General features: G+C 41.5%; 2 protein-coding genes across 4 annotated transcripts in view; one reads left to right on the forward strand and one right to left on the reverse strand.

Moving 5' to 3' along the window:
• Positions 1 to 5,642, forward strand: part of LOC138763871 (riboflavin-binding protein-like) — a 34,040-nt gene extending 28,398 nt beyond the window's left edge. For both annotated transcript variants that reach the window (XM_069938771.1, XM_069938769.1), the window contains one exon: positions 5,547 to 5,642. The gene's annotated coding sequence lies outside the window, so the exon portion shown is untranslated. The remainder of the gene's footprint in view (positions 1 to 5,546) is intronic.
• Positions 1 to 15,009, reverse strand: part of ipp (intracisternal A particle-promoted polypeptide) — a 78,251-nt gene that overhangs the window by 36,074 nt on the left and 27,168 nt on the right. Inside the window, exon 8 of one of the 2 annotated variants that reach the window (XM_069938765.1) lies at positions 3,106 to 13,012. The exons of the other annotated variant lie outside the window; for it this stretch is intronic. Within the exon in view, the coding sequence (XP_069794866.1) occupies positions 12,788 to 13,012 (225 nt within the window). The 3' untranslated portion in view covers positions 3,106 to 12,787. Of the gene's footprint in view, positions 1 to 3,105; positions 13,013 to 15,009 lie in introns of those variants that run through there. 2 annotated transcript variants of the gene reach the window in all.

The following is a 15,009-nucleotide window of genomic DNA, read 5'->3' on the forward strand; positions in this document are numbered from 1 at the left end:
ACTAATGTGGAGAAAGTTTAGGGTCCACTTGTGCTGGGTTCAGAACAGGTTTTTCCTATTAGAACAGGGAAATGATGGTAGGAAAAGGGAACCATAGTTGACATAATTAGGCAAGAGGAAGAAAGAAGCATGCATAGGAAGTAAGAAACAGGAAGGGCTCATGAGAAGTATATGTTAACCAGGAAGGAGCTTAAGAAAGGATTTACGAGTGCTCAAAGGGGGCATGAGATTCCCTTGGTATGTAGGAATGCCAGATAGCACACTAGGAGCTGGCATTCCAAAGAGTTGTAGCAGGAGGTGGGCTCAGGGAGGGTTTTGGTCCAGAAGCCGAGTGGAATTCTGCAACCATTAATTTTCTGCCAGAGACCATTTGGCCATTGTGGTGGTGGCGGAAACTTGGAGTTTAAAGGGGACCCATGCGGCAGTGCCTGCTCAATGGTCTTCTTAGTTATGTCATATGGCATCTGCTGCTTGGGACTCTTGTGGAATATGGCTTTTTTCCTGGAGACTGCATAAAGAAGGTGTAGCAGAACGGTGAGGTGGGAAATGTGCTGCCACCGGTAGGCTAACAGGCCAACGAAGCTATGGGTCTCAGCTTTATTGGCAGGCAGAGCAGTGTTTAAAATTTTATTCTTTGCCACCTCCGGAATGTCCCTCTGCCCAGAATGCCATTGAATACCGAGGAAGAGGACTGTCTGGCTGGGGCCCTGGATCTTCTCTGTGTTAATTGCCTAGCCATGTGATCGGAGTCTTGAGAACAAGGATTTTAGGGCTTGCACCACGATCTCTTTGATGGCACCCTGGAGGGGGTATATTATCAATGTCAAAGGTGACATCGATGTCGGAGGGGGGGGGGGGGGAAGAGGGCAACATTTTTTTAATCGCAGGCCATTAATCCATGGCAGAGCATGGGGCTGTGAATGAGGCAGCCAACAGAAGGTGTATTGGGTGCAGCAGCAAGGGTTGAGGGGGGGGGGGGGAGGGACTTTATTAAACCTCCAATAGTCTATTGTCATATGCCAATCTTCTTGCAGACGGGATTGTTGTGGGGGCGAACACAGCATCTAATTACTCCATCACAGAGTAATGCTTCAATCGCTTTGATGATCACTTCAGTGCCTCCCGACACACGATACTGCCAGGTGCAAACGACCTTGGCAGGGGTGGGGGCTGGTGTTTAATGACAGGAGACCATTTGTTAGCTCTGACAATGATAGTTGCCTGGTTGAATCCAAAGATGAATTTCTCCTTATTGGTACACAGCAACTGCCCCTTGAGTACATTCATGCCAAGAATGGGGATGCTGTTACCAGGTGGGTCACCCAGGTGGGACAGGGAATGAGGGGCGGAGATGTGACATGCAGTGGGGGGAGGAGGGATCTGGTTGTAGTGATATCAATTAGACCCAACAGGCCAGAAGTCGAGATTAACAGGCTTTAATCACTATAAACTCAGTCATAGCTTACATGTTGTTGGCCCGATTCCAAAGCAGTACTGAGGGAGGGGCCTTTATTAGGGATGCTGGAGGAGGAGGAGTTACAGTATCAGAGGCAGGCCAACCAGTACAATGACTGCAATACAGTGTTCCACCACACTGGTGCAACTTCGAATAGCCCATATCATACCAGGGAGATAATCTCTGCCCTGAAGACAGCAGGGACCACCTCTGATGGGGAGGAGCAGAAGGCTGACTAGTCTGAGGTGAGGTGGATGGCGCAATGGGTGCTCTGCCCTGGCAGGGCTTTCCTCTCATAATGCCCCTGCCACAGCATGAGCATGATGGAGGTGCAGATGCTCTGGATGCAGGCATGATCCATGCCAGAATATGCGGGTTAGTAGGAAAGTGGTCTCACTGACCTTAGTGTTGGCACAGTGAACCTGTGCGGGAACCCCCTGTGCGGGTGCTCCCTACACTCCAAATATTCTAGGTCCTCCATGAGGGTGATGGCTTCCTGAACAGTCTTACTTGTTGCCAGTCCCATCAAGACCATCCCCTTGACGTTGGCTGGCAGTAGTCACTATGTGGCCCACCAAGGTGGTAGTCACCCCAGCATCCTCGGGGAAGTTGCGCCCGCGGGTGTCCTGTAGATGCTGGTAATGAGAGCCCATTCCCTAATCACCTTCATGCCCTCACTGATCATGTGCTACTGCAGCCGACCATTCAGGTCCCATTGCAGGAGCATGGGGAACCTGGCTCGCATTGCAGCCACCATCTGGTCCTATAGGGTAGGCATCTCATCAATCCCTTCAGAAGGCACCCACAGAGCATTGGCGACTGCTGTGCCAACAGGCTGCCCAGGTGACTACTGTGCCAACAGGCTGCCCAGGTGACTACTGTGCCAACAGGCTGCCCAGATGACTACTGTGCCAACAGGCTGCCCAGGTGACTATTGTGCCAACAGGCTGCCCAGGTGACTACTGTGCCAACAGGCTGCCCAGGGCATTGGCCTCCAGATGGGAGAGGCAGACATTGGGAGCCCCCTCAACTCACAACAGGAGCTACCATATGGCCAGGTGCTTGCCTGGCCTCTGGCAATATCTATCTCCCAGCCTGGTTAACTCCTTGGAGGATTAGTCCTGGGTCTTTACGACATCATAATTGCCACTCGCCAGTGCACTCGCCCTCTCTCCATTCTTGGCTACCCCCCAATTTGGGAGAGCTGTGTCTGAAACTGCATGGTCACTGGCTGGGCTTGTAGAATTTCAGGAATGCAGGGTGGAGGATGCATGTAATGAGACTCTGCCTCCTCATGGTCATCATCATTCAGCCACACATTACCATCCCCCAACCACATAATGCCCTCTCCTCCATATGTGATCATGGTCCTTATTTTAACAGGATTGATCTGCCAGTTTGATTGGTGGGCCACCTGCCGCTGCTGTGCTTTGACCAATCAGCAGACAGCCTCAGTATATTTGGCATCAAGGGAGGCAATGTGTTACCAGGCAGTCAATGTGTTACCAGGCAGTGTCCAGCGGTGGCTCAGAGACTTGATATATTTGTCCTTTTAAGCACCTTGTTTTGTTAAATTTTGAGCAATAGCCCAGCAATGTCCTGTTACCCCAGCAGCAATAGATATTCACCACGACAAGTAGTTACTTCAACAAAAGTTGTTTTTATTTATTCTTAAACATGAAAACAGAATTAAACTTTAACTTATCACTTCTAACACTACTGTGCACAGAATTTAGCATGTGTTAAGTTCACCAGGCTTTGGTGCTTGAATGGTAAATGGTTACTGCTCAGGAAGGTTCTTGTAGGTTTGCAGAGAGAGATGTGTTGTTCCAGGATTTCCACAACTGAGGTACCACCATTAGTCATCTCATTGTCTTGCTGATGAAACTTGCCCCATTAGGGTTCTCCAGATGAACCACTTATTCCAAGAGAAACATCAGACAGACAGTACTTCCAGCCATCCGCCACTCTGGAGCTTCTGTTTCAGTTCCAACAAGCTTATCCTGGCTTGTTACAGCTTTCTGTGTCACACACAGTCAAAGATTCCCTTCTGTCTCTCTCTCTCTCTGTCCTTCTCTTTCTCACTTGCAAAAACCCCTGACCTTCTCCAGCAAACAATAGGAGTCAGTCTTCTAGTCCATCTATTGTTTTAGGTAAACAATAACCTCTCAATGACCTCTGAGTGAGCACTTTGCAGAGAGGTCAAAGATTTTGCAAAAAGGTCCAAAATGTACAACCTGGCTCTTCCAAGACAATAGTCCATTCATTTCATGACATCATTTCAATTAGCACATACTTGTGAAATGTGCATAGAATTCCTCACAATTCCTCTTCAAAGTACTGTGGATATGAATTCTCCAATATTTCTAATAAGATCTGTTTTAAAGTGTATGTATGTAACCCTCTCTAATTTTACCAATTTATCTCCCAAATACATTCCCAAATATTCCATCACACACTTCTTGGCTGTCAGCCTGTGCTCCTCCACCACCTTTTTATTCAGGAGCCTGCCTACTTTATGATCATTCTTTTATGAATGTCTCAGGTACAAAATGTTGGTTATATATTTTTGCCTCCAATGAACACTGCAAAACCTTCTGAGTTTCTCCAGGGCTTTTATGCATGAGAACAAATGAAGTTGTTTTACGTTACTGGAGAGATCAAGATTACTCCACATTTTATCCTGTGATTATTACAGGATGTGCACAGCCAGACTTTTATCAATGTGAATAGCTACAAGTTCTCCTGGGTTCACAGCTACAATATTTGGCATAGTTATGACAATGAATTTGAATCTGGTACAAGGGAATTCTGTGCAATTATGTTATCATTAACACATATCGAATAGGTGATTGTTGAAAAACTGAAATGAAAGCAGAGAATGCTGGAAATACAGGCAGAGAAGACAAAATTTGTGGAGTGAGAAAAAGTTTGTTTTGGTTCATTAGAAACAGATGTACCTTCACAGAAATTGCTCGAGACAAAAATTGAGAACAAAGAACATTTATTAAACAACAATGCAAAGTTGGGTGCTTCCCCTTACCATGGGAATACACACATACACTGGGGCTCACCCAACTTTTATACAGTTCATTTCAGTTTAGGAATACCCTCCCCCTTACATTCTTCTACCTCCTGGAGAGGTTTGGCATTAGGTAATCCTGCCTGCCTACGTGCTGTTTCTGTGCACCTGGAGGACCAGGGGGGTATCCTGTCGGTGTCTTCTTATGTCATTATCCTCATTTGTCCTTATTCACAACCTTGCCCTTGTCCCCATTCACACCTTTCCGACTCTCAGAGCTACAGTCTCTTCATATGCAGAGTTCGCTAATCCTGTCTAGGGTTTACTAATTTAATATACATAACTTGATAAATCTGTGTAAGGCTTACTAATTATATATGTAGAACTTGGTACTTCTGTCTAGGGCTAGGAGACCCTTATCTCATCCAGATTATCTCAACTTCCTACATCATTCTATTATTCCTTAACCTCTCCTTATCTTATTCATAAGGTGGGCTCACTGATCCTGTGGAAAAGACTAGAAGATTCTTATCTTACATAGGCTGACTCTGCTTCCTGCATTCTAATTTCCATGCTTAGCCTGTTCATACTGGTTTAATCCATCACTCCACATGTCTGCACTAGTTTCCCCATCTTTCATATTTTATGTCAAGTTTCCTCATCTCTCACAGGTTCAATCATTATATTGAAACGTTTAACTTTTTTTAACTCGTGCATGCTTTTTGACCTGTTATTTCTGCCTTGATCAGTTTGTATTTATGTTAGTCAACCACATTTTAAACAAATTTTTGTTTTAATTTATAAATTAATAGGGTTATGGAAGCAATGGACAAACAATCTCTGCTTATTGTGAAGGGAGTAACAGAATCATTTTTGGATGAGAGAGTTTTCAGGAAACTTACTACACATTTCAATTTGTTAAAGTGAGAAATAGTTGAGACATGAATTCATAACATTCTATAAAGTGTTCATATCTTAAATCAAACCATGCTTCTCATTTTTTTAATTGAATCTGAGCATTAAATGAGCCCTTTATTAAAGTTGTTCATATCTTTCTTTCGTTCATAGCACAATCGAGCTGAAGACATTTCTGACCAGGAAGACTTGAAAAAAACAGGGACATCAGTGTAAGATCTTTTCAGTTAATAAAGTTAGTCAAGAAAACTACTGTTGTCTTTTTGATGTTTACATTTTTAATGTTCACTGCAACTTCTGAAGTGACATTGACTTTGTGCCTATTGCCTTGATCAGCACAGAAAACTGAATTCCATACAGTATATTAAAATTACAACTCAAATTCAGATATCTTGTCACTATCAGCCAAATTCCTTTTTGTTCATATTTTTAGACTCCCTCCCCAAATGTACATTACTTAATTGGATTGGTAAAAAATGAGTTCACTTCAAAACAGGTTACAGGTTGAGTCAGTGGTAAAGAAGGTAAATGTAATTCTGGCATTCATTTCAATAGAAAAGAATATAAGAGTAGGGATGTGATGTCTCACTTGGAGTACTATGAGCAGTTTTGGGTGCATTTAACAAAAGATGTGCTGATGTTAAAGAGGGTTCAGAGGAGACTCACAAGGATGATTCTGGGAATGAAAGGATTTCATATGAGGAAGGTTTGATGGCTCTTGGCCTGTGGTCATCGGAATTTAGGAGAATAAAGGAAGTTCTCATTGATCGCATGGATAGAGTAGATTTAGAACAGTTGTTTCCTTTGGTGGGTAAGTCCAGGACAAAAGGGTACAACTTCAGGATTGAAGGGCGTCCATTTAGAACAGAGATGCAGAGGAATTTCTTTAGCTAGAGGTTAATGAATCTATGGAATTTGTTGCCACAGGACATTGTGGAGGTTATCATTGGGTGTATTTAAGGGAGGGATTGATAGGTTCTTGATTAGTCAGGGCATCAAAGGTTAAGGGGAGAAAGACAGGCAGTGGGAATGGGTGGGGAAATGGATCAGCTCATGATTGAATAATGAAGCAGACTGAATGGGCTGAATTTCTGCTCCTCTGTCATGGTCTGAAGAACAAAAGCTCTCAATCCAACTTTAAAGAATCCAAATCACCATAACCTGGTTAAACATCAAAATATATCAACTTTTAAAATTCCTCCATTTCATCACCAGATAAAATAAAGGAGAATAATAAAGATTTATATTCACCACCTTGCCACATCTTAGGTTCACATTGTGCAATTAATGTTCAAATCTTCTGAAATATGATTTAATGTATCTTCTTCCAAATTTACAATGCATTTCTGGGAATAAAGAGACTCCCAAGTTGGAAAAGCAAATGAGGATTTTGAAACTGCAGGCCAGAAACATACTGATGACTTCAGGATAAGGGATGCAGTAGGTGAAAGCACCAGATATTAAAGCCTTTCTTGACATTTTAAAATTAAGGTTTTTGACAACACTGAAATGCAACTCATCTTCATTTCAAACTGATGCATTGGACCAGGGGAGGCCCCAGAGAGCTACCTGGCTATCAACCTCTATCAAAAAATGCTCTTGCCCACAACTGATGGGCTGTCAATCAGCTGTTATGCATTAAAATATCTAAAAGTTATCATATTTGATGTTTTGATTTTCAGGTACGTCCATCCACTTGATCTCCCAATGATATATGCTTGTACTGAGATAGATTGAATAAAGACTTGTACATGCAACATCTGGTGTCCCTTCAACTACCTTTCACCGTATTGCAGTCACATTTCACTCGGAGTTCTGTTTCAACCATCCGTCTATTTCACCACTAAAGTCAGGCACCTCCATTCCAGACTCAGTTCATCTGCCTTTGACCCTTATATCCATGATATTTTTACCTCAAGGCTCAATCATTTCAACCAAGTTTTCACCAGAAAGGCACCTACTGCTGACCTCATTCAAAACACTGCTGTCTGCTTCAGGTTTTACCTGTTGACCAACACTAGCTCTGAAATGGTTAATATCTTAATTTAAAAATATTTATTATAAAGTCCTGCTCTGTTTTCATTGCTTCTCAGCAAAAGTATTGAAATCATCTTGAAAGCCTAGTAGCATGGTGCCAAGATAACAACCTCTCTTTCAACATTAATATGATGAAGGAGATGATCCCTGATTTCAGAAGATGAGGCAGGATCCACATGAAAGGCATTGATATCGAAAGAGTAGGTGGACTTAAGTTTTTCCAAATTATGGTTAATAAATTGCATCAACACCTCTCCTTTATTTGAAGACTAAAGAAATTCAGCATGTTTCCTCCACTGCATCCTCTCTCCACTGCCCATCTTCAACTTCTACAAGTGCACCACTTAAAAGCATTTGTTCTGGATGCATCACATAATAATATGGGAGCAGCTCTGCTCAAATTCAGAAGGTAATGAATTCAGGTGAGAACATAATAAAAACAAGCCTCTGCTCCATGGACTCTATCTATATCTCCAGCTGAGTATGTGTGGTAAACACCTGTTGTATGTGTTTGTCTGTTGGGCATACCCATTGACCAGCTGTAACTGTGGCCCCTCCCACAGGCTCCTGTATAAAGGTGATTGTTCCACAGCCCCCTCCTCCTCAGTGCAGGACAGTCGAGTAGTATGGATGTGCCTTTGTTCTTTAGTGAATAAAAACCTAATGGTTTCTCAAACTCAGTCTTTGAGTGCATCACTAGGAAAAGCAGCCAACATATTGAAGGATCCATCACGTGACGGTTCAAAAATGGTGGCCATGAAGTAGTAAGGTAACGACAGAGCTCCTGAGATAGAAAGTTAAAAGATAGGAAAAGATAGAAAGATACCCTGAAACTTATTAGAATAGAGAAAGAAACATGTTAAAAACAATAAGAAGTTCAAATAATGGGAAAAAGAGTTAAGACAACAACAAGTTAGAGAAAGGAGAAAGTGGTGACATGTGACAAGGCGAGGAGGTCAACCGAGAACCAGCTGAGAGGCAAAAACAATGGCAGAGTCAGCATGGGAATGAGGATCCACCGTTATAAGAAAGATCTAGTGAGAGGGATGGGTGATGATAACACAGGACGGACTGACCCAAGGTACTTCAAAAAGAGGTGAAAGAGGGAAAAGAAGCAGTCAAAATAATAATGAATGAAGAAAAAGATGTTGAGCTCAAGCAGCCATTGACAGGGATGGCAGTGGGTGAAGATGATGGACCCGAAAAGCAAAGGAAAAAAAAACACCAAAAAGAAATCATGTAATGATACATTGTCAAATATATACAGAATATATATATGAATATATATGCCCCAAATTTTGACAATGAAAAATTTATACAAGAAATATTTTTGTAAGTAGCTGTTGGAAATGAAAATATATTGATTGGAAGGGATTTCAATTTTTGTCTGGATCCAGTCATAGATAAATCAGCCAGAAAAGTGCCGAGGGCCAAGGCAGCAAAGTCCATACTGGCCTTCATGAAAGACCTGAAACTTATAAATATTTGGAGAAGGCAAAATCCAAGAGAAAGAGATTATTCCTTTAACTCAATATAACACGACTCCTACACTAGAATATTTTTTTCCTTGGTGTCAGCCCTATTGGAATGTAGGATAGTGAAGTCCAAGTACAAGGCTCAGCTGCTGTTCGATCATTCAATCATTCACCCCTTACCTTCACCACTATAATGCCAGATAAGCAACCTATGGCATATAGATGGTGACTAAATTCACTGCTGTTGGGAAAGCTTAAATTTTGTAGCTTTATTAGAATTCAGATAGAATCGTTCTGCTGAAAATAATTTTTTAATTTGTCATACGTTGAGATCTTATTTAAGGGGCCAGATAACTTAGATATTCTATAGGATTAAAAAAGGAAAGAAATTAATAATTTGGAACAGAACATAGCTCAATTGTAAAAATATTAAAGACTGGGGTCTCACGGAAATACTGGGATTTAGTAAATAAAAAGCTCAAATATAATACATTACAAACATACAAAATGGAAAAGTTGATTTTAAGATCAAAGCTGGGGGAAAAAGCCCATAAAGCCTTGTCCTGGCAGGTGAGGTCGGAAAAAGTCTCAAGGACAATTAACATCATTCAAACGGGGAAAGGCAAGATTTTGTATAAACCAAAAGAATTATACATTCAGTAAGTTCTATAAAGAACTGTATTAATCAGAATCAAAGGGAGGCCCTACTAAAGTAGATGACTTCTTGCAGGGATTAGAACTCACAAATTTGGATCAGGAGGAGAAAGGGGGACTGGATACCCCCTTCTCAAGAGAAGAGGTTGAACAAACTCGGAGAACGCTGCAGGTGGGCAAATCCCCAGCAGAGGATGGATTCCCTGTTCAATTTTATAGAGAACTTAAGGACCTTTTAATACCCCTTCTTATGAAGGTGGTAGATCAGGCAGCAGAAACACATACTCTTCCAGAGTCTTTTTCAACAGCAATTATTAATATGTCCCAAAAAAAGATAGACCTATATCTTTGAATGCAGATTATAAAATTATAGCAAAAGCATTGGCCAATAGATTGGCCAAAATTGCCAAATTGCCAATACTTGCCAAAATTTATGAATCCGATCAGGCTGGCTTCATTCAAAAAAATGTAAACTGCAAATAACGTAGCTAGATTGCTTAACATAATACATCTGGCACAGTCAGGGTTGGACCCGGGGGTGGCTGCATCTCTGGATGCGGAAAAGGCCTTTGATAGATTGGAAAGGGACTTCCTGTTTAAGGTACTGGAAAAATGTGGATTGGGTCAAACATTTATAAATTGGGGGAAAACATTATATCATAAACCCCAAGCCAAAATGATCACAAATGGACAAATATCTCCAATGTTCCCGCTGAGTAGATCTAGTAGACAGGGCTGCCCTTGGTCGCCAGCTCTGTTTATATTAGCCATTGAAACACTGGCAGAAACCATCTGATGGGATCCAGACATAAAAGGGTATAAGGTGGAACAAAAAAATCAATCTATTTGCTGATGATGCGTTAATATATTTGACAAACCCTGGAGTGAGGGGTGTGGGTTGTTGGCCAGACTAAGGACCACAGTGGAAGATTATGGGAGGGTCTCAGGATTTAAAATAAATTTGGACAAAAATGAAATTATGCCTTTGACTAAAAAGGATTTCAAACCATTATCAACAAGGAAGCCAATTTAAGTGGCAACAGGAAGGCATCAAATGTTTAAGGGGAAAAGTAGAAAAAGATTTAAGCAATATTGTTCTTGAAGATAGAGGAGGACTTGACTAGATGGAAAACTCTGCCCATAACATTACTGGGCAGAGTAAATTGTATAAAAATGAAGGTGATGCTAAATCGGCAATATCTTTTCCAAATGTTGCCCATTCCATTGCACCAGTGATTCTTCAAAATGCTCAATGAATGTGTCAATTGCTCAATTGTTTTGTGGAATGGGAAGGTGGCTAGAGTCTCCATGGAAAAATTAACATGGGCATATAAATTAGGGGATCTATTTAAAAAAAATATTATTGGGCTTCCAGGCGAGATTTATCACCTCATGCTTGAGGGAGGGGGCCCCCTTTTTGGGCACAAATTGGACTACATATGATCAGCAAAAGGACAGCAGGAGAATTTATATATAAGTGGAACAGCAAATTAATTTCCAAAAAGACAAATAACCCCATATTAAAACATATATACCAAATAGGGATTGCATTGGTTTGAAGGTGGGGCTCTCTCCTAATACGCCCTTGACCCAGAACAATTTAATACCCATGATACTGGACAACAAAATCCTGGACACCTGGTGCCAGAAAGGGATCAGGTGTATCAAGGACGGTTATGATCAAGGGCAACTAATTAATTCGAGCAATTGAAATTTAAATTTGGGTTATCTAATAAAACATTCTTTTGCTTCCTACATTTGAGATCTTTCTTAAGAGATCAAATTAGGACAAACAACGACTCTTATAGAGTGTAGCATCATGGAGTTCCAAAATCAACAGGAGAATGTATGTAAGTTTATTTCTAGAATGTATTTCCTACTCCAGAGGGCCCGAAATCGTGATTAACTAGTCGAGGGAGAGATGGAAGTCAGACTTGGTACAATGATTAACGAAAATTGGTGGGAAGACTCGAGTCTAAACAGCATGACAGGGATTGTCATTGCTAGATACATGCTGGTGCAGCACAATTTCATGTACCTCACACCGCAAAAATTACATAAATCAAAATCAGAAATTTCAGATATGTGTTTCAGATGCGGTGTAGAGGTTGGAACCTTTATCAACTCCACATGTTATGTACGAAGGTGAGTTCCTTCTGGATAGACCTGGGGTAATATCATTGAAAAAAAATTACAAAAGTGGAGTTTCCACACGACTCAGAATTGTTTCTTTTGGGAGATATGAGTGAAGTACAGTTTAGATTAGTGGTTTTCAAACTGCCTCCCTAAATTCACAATCCACCTTAAGCAATCCTTATGCCATAAGTGCATGTGAGTGCAAAGAAAAGGTTTGAAAACCACTGTTTAATCATACTTTATTGACTCGTTATGTTCACGTTTCATAACTCCAAAGGAAATGGGCCAATGACAATTGTTAACAACCAAAATATTTCAGTAACAATTGGATCTCAAACGGTAATTGTCAACCTTTTTGTTTCCCACTCACATACCATCTTAAGCAATGCCTTACTAATCACAGAGCACTTATGGCATAGGGATTCCTTTTTTTTTAAGCAGAAAATACTGCTAGTCAATACCAATGGTTCCATTAAATTCACAATGCAGTTGTGTGCTGTTAAAAGCAATAATCAAAATAATCTCCAAATATGGAGAGTACAAGAATGGCTCTGGTTAAGTTAAATCACTGAAAACATGAAAAACTTTCACTCAGCTGCATTAAAAAGAGGGATGAATGTCACAATAGTAAAACGGGTGGTTGACAGTTAACACATCCAATCAGCTGGAATGCCTGTTTCTATGCTGTATGGCTCCATGAAAAGTTCATGTAAAACATGCACACAACAACCAAAAAATAATTTCCATCACTGAACAATGTTTCAAGTTATTTATGTGAGCCGTGCTCAATCATGAATAACATTTAAGAAAGGGATTGAAATATTTTTGGAAGTCATTAGAAATAGAGGGTGAGGAGGAAAGAAGGAATTGTGGTCATAGATCAGCCATGACTTTTCAAATGGAAGAGCTTGCTTGAAGTGCAAATAGCCAACCCTTTTTGTGTTCTGTGACAATGACCTTGTGAGGAAAGTTGGAAGCCAGAAGTAGCAAGATAAACTCATGAATATTTCCTTCATCTCCTTGGAGACGTGATGACAATTTAAAGTGACATGAATCTTCTGCATTGTTAAAACCAGAAATGGGAATGAACATTCAAAGGACAGCGACACCGCCATCACAGCGGCTAGTTATCATGTTCCCAATTTCCATCCATGTGTCAGTGTGAGGATCATACACTTCCACAGAGTCTAGAGTAACTGGAGCTGAGGAATTTTGACCTGATGTCCGACCTCCTGCTACATAAAGAAGTCCATTAACCGCAATGACTGAAACACCTGCTCTTGCCACTTTCATTGATGAAACCTCAAACCACTTCTCCTGAAATAGGACAGGGGGAAAAGAAACAAATTCACAGGTAAGGCAAATTTCCAACACTGCTGTAATCCATCACCATTCACATAGCGTTACTTTAGAAACTTAATACAGTTTACCACATTTAGAGTTTTAAAAACAATTTAATACTTCAATTTCATTGATATTTTTTCTTCTTTCAAAATTAGTGATTAAGGCTAAAGAAATATTGCTGTAAAAGTAGGATGTACATTTTTGTCTCGACTTCCTGATTTGTAGAATTATAGGTGTGCAAAAATGCCAAATGGGTGGCAGAACAGAAATAAACAAGATTCAATGATCATTGTAATAAAACAGCGTAACATTACGTGAAATTTCTTTTTGCCAGCTGCAAGGCAGACAGATTTGACACTGGCAAGGAATTGGCTAAGCACCTTTTACAGCAACAGACAGAGAGAGAGAAGCAAGAGAGCCCCCTAGAGACACCAAGTGTCCGTAGTTTTTCCTCCATTACTTCTGCAAGCCCAGCAGCCACAGAATCCAGTCCAAACCATCGGCAACCTAAGCTCCAGATCCGAACCTCCGATACGGTCAGGAACCCTTCAGCACCTCCTTGCACCCTGGTTCCGATACCTGGTACCCTTCCAGCCAGTTTGAACCAGTCTCCAGCTGCCCACAGGTTCCTCGCCTCGAGTCTTCAGCAGCCTGCCATGTGCACAGGTCCTTCACTGGTCCCACTGAAGTCACCCGTCCCTGCAGGTCGTCTCCTCCGCTTCTCCCTCTCAGACCAGGAGAGGGGTCTTCCCGTCCAGTCAACTGCTTCCCCAGAGTCTGAAGCCACTCGTGGCTGCTGCCGATTAATAGGCGTTGCCATTAGATGGGATTTCAAATAAAAACTCCCATCGGCTCCCTCAGCAGGATGTTCAAAGCCTGTTTTGAGTCGACAGCAGTTGACTGGGTAGCTGGACATGATTGGAGTGCTGCGTCTCCACTCCCTTGTTCACTGCAGGCCCACACCAGTGGCAGCGCTGCCGCTACAGTGGCTCCAGCAGTTACGCAACAGAGGTGCAGTGTGCTTACTGGCAGCATTTCTCAGAGAGAACGTTCAGCATTCCAAGTCCATTACATTTAGTGGAGCCCAGTTTAGGTTTGTATGAATATTTCCCTATCCTAAATTTTAAGGTTATCAGGACATCTAAACCCATGCGTAACAGGAGAAAAACTTTTCAATTCTTAAAAATTGTGATGCTTGACCATTAATCAACCAATACGTTGTTTTACAAGTTCCCAAGAAGAGTGAATCTGGTCACTTCACTACAGGAAGGATGTGCATGCTATAAAGAGGCTGCAGAGGTGATTTACAAAGATGTGCCTGGATTGGACTGCATTCTAAAGGTTGAGTGAACTTTGTCTTTTCTCCTCAGAATGGAAGAGATTGAGGGGTGACCTGATAGAGGTGTAGAAGGTGATGAGAGGCAATAATTGTGTGGATTGACAGAGGCTTCCCCCCCCCCACCTCCCGAGTTTAAATGGCTAACATGAGGGGGAATAGCCTTCAGATGTTTGGGATAAGTATAGAGGAGATGTAAGAGAGTTTTTTCACACAGAAAGTGGTGAGTGCAGGTTATGAGCTGCTGGCAAAGGTGGTGGAAACAGGAGCAAGAAGCAGATACAAGAGACAGGTACAATAGGATCTTTGAAGAGACTATTGGATAGGTAGATGGAACTGAAAAAAAAAATGGAGGGTTTTACAATATGGAAATTCTAGGCAGATGTTAGAATAGGTTGTGATGCCAGCACAACATGATGGGAACCATTTGTTACACTGAAGAAACCCAAGAAGGAACAACAGTTTACATTGATGTTGCAGCTTCCCTGCTTGTTCTGTGTGGTGGTAGTAATACAGGTTGATATAAACAAGAAAATCTGGAGATGCTGGGATCTAGTACAGTACACAAAAATGCTACAGTAACTCAGCAGGTCATGCAGTATCTATAGAAAGAAAAAGGCAGTTGACATTTGAG

This window comes from Narcine bancroftii, chromosome 5, assembly GCF_036971445.1.
Source record: "Narcine bancroftii isolate sNarBan1 chromosome 5, sNarBan1.hap1, whole genome shotgun sequence".
Classification (NCBI taxonomy): Eukaryota; Metazoa; Chordata; class Chondrichthyes; order Torpediniformes; family Narcinidae; genus Narcine; species Narcine bancroftii.